Source organism: Arabidopsis lyrata, assembly GCF_000004255.2.
Source record: "Arabidopsis lyrata subsp. lyrata unplaced genomic scaffold ARALYscaffold_491, whole genome shotgun sequence".
NCBI lineage: Eukaryota > Viridiplantae > Streptophyta > Magnoliopsida > Brassicales > Brassicaceae > Arabidopsis > Arabidopsis lyrata.
This window is the reverse complement of record NW_003302220.1, coordinates 1-6,784: the sequence shown is the minus strand read 5'-3', so window position 1 is coordinate 6,784 and position 6,784 is coordinate 1. Positions and strand designations below refer to the sequence as shown.

Here is a 6,784-nt window from a genome sequence, read left to right as displayed (position 1 = left end):
CCATAGCAATATCTTGTTGCCGCAAAGCCTTCTTATGACCATTGGGTATGTAACGCATGACATCAGATTGATTCTCCAATTCCACTTGAAGCTGTGACTGCATATGGTGGGCTTTTACTTGACTCATCTCTGACATGCTCAACCTCGACAATGTGTCGGCAACATCGGCAGCAGTGTAAGATTCAGAGTTTTGGATGGCTGTGCCAAAAGTATTCTTTTTCTCGACAGGACCGACCCTGGTACCAATAGGGGGAAGGCCAGAGGCCGGAGATCGCCCTACTAGATGTGAGTCAGGAGTTCTATTTCTTGGCACTGGGGAACTCGTGGTGGAGCCAAGCATAGTATTTGGACTGTTTTTGGCAGTAGCATGTAATGATTCATGGAATGCTAATGGGCTGTCGAATCCACCAGCACTGAAATTCGATAAAACAGCAGAATCTTTCATGTCCCGAAAAGTGTTGCAGCTTGCAGGCCGAGAGAGTTGGCTGCCTAAGGTTGCATCCCGTTCAAGTCCTTCCTGTAAAAGTTCCAATCAATGAAGTAGGAAACCAAAGACTATTTAGACACCTCACAACCAGTATTATATTCAACTGAATAAGTATCAATGTCTAGACATTACCTGAAGTATATCGGCGAAACTCTTCCTTCTCGGTCCAAGCCCAGGATATCCAGATAATCCAATAAAATCTTCTCTGCCTTGATCTAGCCGCTGCACCTTCTGAGAGCGGCCCTGAGCTACAGCATTCCTCAGTTCCATCAAATCATTCTCTGCCTGCTCAACTGGAACCCCTGGCTGAACCGAGAAGAGCGATGAGGAGTTGTCGACTTCAACCGCTTTCTTCCTCCATTCCCCAACAGGATCAAACACAGACTCACTGTTGTGAAACCTCTGAGCAACCCTCCAATCCTCTCTAGACAACAACGGAGGAGGCAACCTCGGATTGGAATGTTCATTCGAATAGTAATAAGAGAGATACTCAGGGTGCCAACGTAGCTCATCATCAGACAAAAGCTCAACGCCATTGCTAGTGCTAAAACTGTTAACATTCCCAACATCTCTATGATCAGAGTTATTATTGTTCCAGTACTGATTATCCATAGCCCTCAACAAACCTTCCACCGTAGGAGGCGCGCTTCCGCTTCTGTGAACATCAATGTCTCGTTCTCTCTCTCGGCCAAATGTTTGCCGATTACGATGTTGTTGGAGCAAAGATTCGAGCTCCCTCTGGAATCGATCCTCGAGATCCACATTGGATCCTCGATTCACACTTGTCAAATTTGATCTCGTATCCATGTAGCTATCAGTCACCATCTCTTCCCTTCATCCGAATCAATATTAGACCTAACCAAATCAACACCTGCAAAACCAGAAAAAAAAAAACCAAAATCGTGTCGGTGTTACGAAATCGGAGAAGAATCCATCAATTTCTGAAAAAGAGTGATGATCAGAATCCGATCGGGAATCAAAGTAATGAATCACCTCTCTCTCTCTCGATTTTCAATGTCGACGGAACGATAAGGTTCTCTCTTGGTTGTTCACGCAGAGAGAAAACGCAGAGGAGAGACCATTGTCTCAGAGAGCGAGTGAGATAAGAAAAGAAATGGAAGTGAGGACGAATGAGAAAATGGGGATTCAAAGAATGAGAGACGACGAATAAGGTAAAGACAAAAGAGGCAAAGCATGGAACTCTGAGATCGCCTTCATCCTTTGGTAATTCTCCCAAACTGTCACTTACCTTTTTTGTTTTTTTATTAATTTTAATGATAAAACTAAATCTTAAAAGGTAATTAGAAGATGCGGCTATTTACGACACCGTATGGATCTCTTTATGACTAGTTTTATCTAATTGATGGACAAATTACATAAAGGACGATTAATTAATGATTAAATTTGTCACCTAAACCAAGAATCTCTTATTAATCTAGAAAAATGAACAATCCCAGAGAGAGAAAAGACCAAAGGAAGTTTTTATTTTTCGTTTGTTTGTTTTCATTCATTTATTTTTGATTATTATTTAATTTGTTACACAATTTTAATTAATATAACTAATTTAGGATGCTTTTAACTCTTACTTACTTACCGAAACATTTCCAATCAATCTTAAGAGAGCAACATTTTAAGAACTAGCACAAACTCACCTGCAAATCGTCCTTATTTTGAATTTGTTAGTCTCATTTACCAAATTAACTCGCACAAATTACAAAACAGTTTTTAATCAAAAACTAAAACAGCTTATAAACAAAAATCTCTTGCAGCCCACTCAAACATTCCTTGGAACTCGGAATTCTCTATTTTATGTAAAATGACCAGACCATCCCCACTCCACTTACCCTCTATGTATGGTAAGCTGTGAGGGTGAAACAGTAATTTAAAACGATTTAGTTTCCATTACAGAGGATTCCATTTCCATTTTTCGCAATCATTTTCTTCTTCTTCTTCTTCCCATGATCGCCTCGCTTCCCAACGCAATCTTCTTCACCCAATCTCTGAATCTCTCCTCAATTCCATGTCTGTCGCTTCTATTCGCCGTTTAGCCGCCGGAGCCGCTGTAATTGCCGCTGCATCCGGTGGCGCTGTCTATCTGTCTCCGTCGGTTGCCTCCAGCGACAAAGGAGGTGGTCCGATTCTAGATTCCTTGAGGCGTAGGATTGGTGATCCCACCGCTTCTGTGCCGTCTCGATCTGCTCAAGAGTCTTCTCTGATTGCAGCCACTGCTTCTGATCCGCTCGATGTTCTCGTCATTGGCGGTGGAGCCACTGGTTCTGGAGTCGCTCTCGACGCTGCTACACGTGGCCTCCGTGTTGGTTTGGTGGAGCGAGAGGATTTCTCCTCCGGGACTTCTTCGCGATCAACGAAGCTGATTCATGGAGGTAATTTTACGTTTTGAATTTTGTATGTGGCGTTGGGTTTCCCAATTTTGGTATAAGAAGCTCTCTGAATTGCCGGGTATTATGAAACAATTGCTTAGTTTACTAGTTGGAAGTGAGTGGTATGATCATCATTAGGTGCTCACGAACTTTGGTTGTTCAATTGGCGAAATTTGATTGAAGATTTTCGAAAATTTGGTGAATGTTTGGATTTCCAGAGGAATAATTGAAGAAAATTTATAGCTCATTGTTTTTTGCCTCTCATTTGCTGTGTTTTTGTTTGTTGATTCAGTAAATGAAGGAACATAATGATAAGGATATGTATTACAACTAGGCTCTTAATGCACCATTTGATTTAGTGCTCGTTTGCACTGCTCTTGATTAGGGGTTCGTTACTTGGAGAAAGCTGTTTTCAATCTTGATTATGGACAGCTGAAGCTTGTATTTCACGCGCTTGAGGAGCGCAAACAGCTCATCGAGAATGCGCCACATCTCTGCCATGCTCTGCCCTGTATGACACCTTGTTTTGACTGGTTCGAAGTTATCTACTTCTGGATGGGTTTGAAAATGTATGATTTGGTCGCTGGACCACGGTTATTGCATCTGTCCAGATATTACTCTGCAAAAGAGTCTATTGAGCTCTTCCCCACTCTTGCAAGGAAAGGGAAAGACAAGAATTTGAGGGGTACTGTTGTGTATTATGATGGGCAAATGAATGATTCACGTCTGAATGTGGGCTTGGCATGTACTGCCGCGTTAGCTGGTGCAGCCGTTCTCAACCATGCCGAGGTTGTCTCTCTTATTACAGATGATTCTACTAAGAGAATAATTGGTGCCCGAGTTCGTAACAATCTCACAGGTAAGATGACAAGCAATTTCTTGAATTCAGTATACCACTGCTCTTCATGATTTGTGCAGTTTTTGATAAGGTGTTTCAATTTGACAGGCCAAGAATTTAACACCTATGCAAAAGTAGTTGTTAATGCGGCAGGACCGTTCTGTGATTCCATTAGAAAAATGATTGATGAAGATACCAAAACCAATGATTTGTCCAAGCAGCGGTGTACACATCGTGCTGCCTGATTACTATTCTCCTGAAGGGATGGGGTTGATAGTTCCTAAAACTAAGGATGGTCGCGTTGTGTTTATGTTACCATGGTTGGGAAGAACAGTAGCAGGCACTACAGACTCTAACACTTCAATCACTTCACTTCCAGAACCTCATGAAGATGAGATTCAATTTATACTGGATGCAATCAGCGACTATCTTAACATTAAGGTATGTCCAGATTCAGCTTAAAAATCAATTCAATTTTTGACCATATATCTATCTTAAACAATTCAGTTGATGATATTATCCATCATTAATCTTCAATAGGTTCGACGTACTGATGTTCTTTCGGCTTGGAGTGGTATCCGTCCGTTGGCCATGGATCCAACAGCCAAGAGCACAGAGAGTATCTCCAGAGACCATGTTGTCTTCGAGGAAAATCCTGGTCTGGTTACAATCACGGGTGGAAAATGGACAACTTATCGAAGGTGAGGGAAATGTAAAAAATTAGCAGAATGTTGTTAAAGTTGTGTTATTATTGCTCATCAGTAATTTTTTTTCAGCATGGCGGAAGATGCAGTTGATGCAGCAATCAAATCGGGAAAACTTAGTCCAACCAATGAATGTGTAACGCAGAAACTACAGCTTCTGGGTTCTTATGGATGGGAACCATCTTCCTTCACAACTCTTGCACAGCAATACGTGCGCATGAAGAAAACCTACGGTGGTAAAGTGGTTCCTGGAGCAATGGACACAGCTGCTGCAAAGCATTTGTCTCATGCCTATGGTTCAATGGCTGACCGAGTTGCCACCATAGCTCAGGTATGGTTCTATATCAGACTCCTCCTTCATCATGTCCTTGGTAGATAACATTCCGGATATTGGATTGCAGGAGGAGGGTTTGGGGAAACGGTTGGCGCACGGGCATCCGTTTTTGGAAGCCGAGGTTGCTTACTGTGCAAGGCACGAGTACTGCGAATCAGCGGTTGATTTCATAGCAAGGAGATGTAGAATCGCGTTCTTGGACACTGATGCAGCGGCTCGGGCGTTACAGCGTGTGGTGGAGATTCTAGCAAGTGAACACAAGTGGGACAAGTCGAGGCAGAAGCAAGAGTTGCAAAAGGCTAAAGAGTTTCTTGAAACTTTCAAGTCTTCCAAAAACGCACAGTTTAACGATGGCAAGCACAACTAAAGCGGCCTCTCAGAAATTTACTTACACTACTATATTGAATTTATTTATTTCTATTTTCAAATTTGTTGGATTTTTGGGTAGCGATTAGCGATTAGCGAGAACGAATAATAATAATACTGTACGGATGGAATAATAATACTGCGGCTACTCATGTTTCTCGGATTAAACTATTAGCCCCACACGAGGTTTCTTTTTGTATTCTAAATGAAGAAGAAGACGACCTATAAGAGATTTGTTGGGAAATGGGCAACAGCTAAAAGACTCTGAGTCAGCTAGAGTGTCTTCAACAGTTGGAAGACTTAAGTTTATTGCATCTCTTAACCTCAAGAGTCTAGACTCTAGAGCTATATTCCAGTGGAGTACAAGATTTGAGATTCTAAACCAAAGTCAGAAACAAGTTTTAGGTTCAATTCTGAACAACAGAGACACAAAGTGAATAGTAATGAAAAGTCATGTTTGTTTAAATTTGAGAGTAACGTTTGGCAAACCAAAAGCCAAAAAGAGAATCTCTGACTTCACCTTGTGGTTTGTGATTCGAAAAAATGGAAGATAAATAGTAAAATATTTCGTGGCTTTCTCTCTGTTTTTGTTTTCACTTGGAAGAATATGGACTTACCTTGGAAGGTTTTATACAACGGAAAATCTCTACCAAAGAATTTTCACAAAACAAAGCTCTCAAAGAAAAGTCTTGGTTCCGCATTAGACAAAAATACTCACGAAACTAGACGAGTTAAAAAAGAACAAAACAAAAAAAAAAATGAAAAATTGAGATACTCACGAAACCAAACTCTTGTGGCACTAAGAAGATATACATTTTATGTCTCCTGCTTCTCCTTAAGGATTTTACCATTAGGATTTTACTGCAGCTTATGAAAATCATGTAACAAATTGGCTGCTGGAGAAGCTTTCGTTTAATCACGGTAATCCGTGAATGGCTCGAGGAGTTGACATTAGTGAGAAAGAATTTCCAAAAGGCGTGATTGAGCATCTGAAGGGGTATCTCTTCCAGGAACATTGACCTTCAGAAGATTGGAATACCTGCAAGCCAAAGAATGTGATGTTTAGTCCAAAAATTAACTATATTAGCCTCATTCTTGTGTTTATTTCGATGAAGTTAGGTTAAAGGAAATAAAGTTGAGAAGCAGACTCTGTGGGTGTAAACATTTGGTCGTGTTCTGCTATGAAAGCGAGCAATGCCTGCAGAAAATTAAGTAAACATTTGAGTCTCGTTTGGTATTCGGGACATAATAATGCTGAGAAACCCAAAGGAAGAAACCAAGAGAAAAACAATCTCCTTTTTGCTTACTTCGAATGGCATGTTTAACAGTTCAAAGTAAGTACGGACACGATCTAGGTTCTGTTGTACGGTTTCACTATCGATATATGGAATAGCTGCCATGGCCTGCAGTGTAAATACACACAAATTAAGATAGTGAATGCTGTTGGAAATCATTAAAAATTGTGAACTAATCTTTACCTGTTCCACTGCAATAGTGTTCCGACATATTTGTTGAACCCCGAAAAGGTTGATAGATCTCATGTCAGCCAAAGCCTAGATTATTTCGTAATAAGAGACAGTCACAGTTTAGAAGATTATAGTAACCTATAGGATATCGAATTATAGTATGGTATATTCAAATTTGAACTAGAAGTACCAAAGATCTTATCCCATT

At 40.7% G+C, this 6,784-nt stretch overlaps 3 protein-coding genes across 3 annotated transcripts; 1 reads left to right on the top strand and 2 right to left on the bottom strand.

Moving 5' to 3' along the window:
• Window positions 1-4: 4 nt before the first annotated feature.
• LOC9298499 (pumilio homolog 4) lies at window positions 5-1,739 on the bottom strand (the record flags this gene model as incomplete). Its single annotated transcript, XM_002862377.2, has 3 exons — window positions 1,481-1,739; window positions 620-1,358; window positions 5-517 (listed from the first exon to the last, which is right to left on the bottom strand). Coding segments are annotated over exons 2-3 (1,206 nt in total), but the record flags the coding sequence as incomplete, so codon positions are not given.
• A 643-nt stretch (window positions 1,740-2,382) lies between these two features.
• Window positions 2,383-5,292, top strand: LOC9298500 (glycerol-3-phosphate dehydrogenase SDP6, mitochondrial). Its single transcript, XM_021033108.1, is given in 7 exon segments — window positions 2,383-2,871; window positions 3,254-3,727; window positions 3,815-3,903; window positions 3,905-4,147; window positions 4,247-4,407; window positions 4,483-4,741; window positions 4,812-5,292. Coding segments are annotated over 7 exon segments (1,890 nt in total). The 5' UTR covers window positions 2,383-2,507; the 3' UTR covers window positions 5,112-5,292.
• A 373-nt stretch (window positions 5,293-5,665) lies between these two features.
• Window positions 5,666-6,695, bottom strand: LOC9298501 (exocyst complex component SEC8). Its single transcript, XM_002862376.2, has 4 exons — window positions 6,589-6,695; window positions 6,418-6,513; window positions 6,259-6,308; window positions 5,666-6,149 (listed from the first exon to the last, which is right to left on the bottom strand). The coding sequence occupies exons 1-4, from the start codon at window positions 6,649-6,651 to the stop codon at window positions 6,062-6,064; spliced, it is 297 nt and encodes a 98-aa protein (XP_002862422.2). The 5' UTR covers window positions 6,652-6,695; the 3' UTR covers window positions 5,666-6,061.
• Window positions 6,696-6,784: the final 89 nt, after the last annotated feature.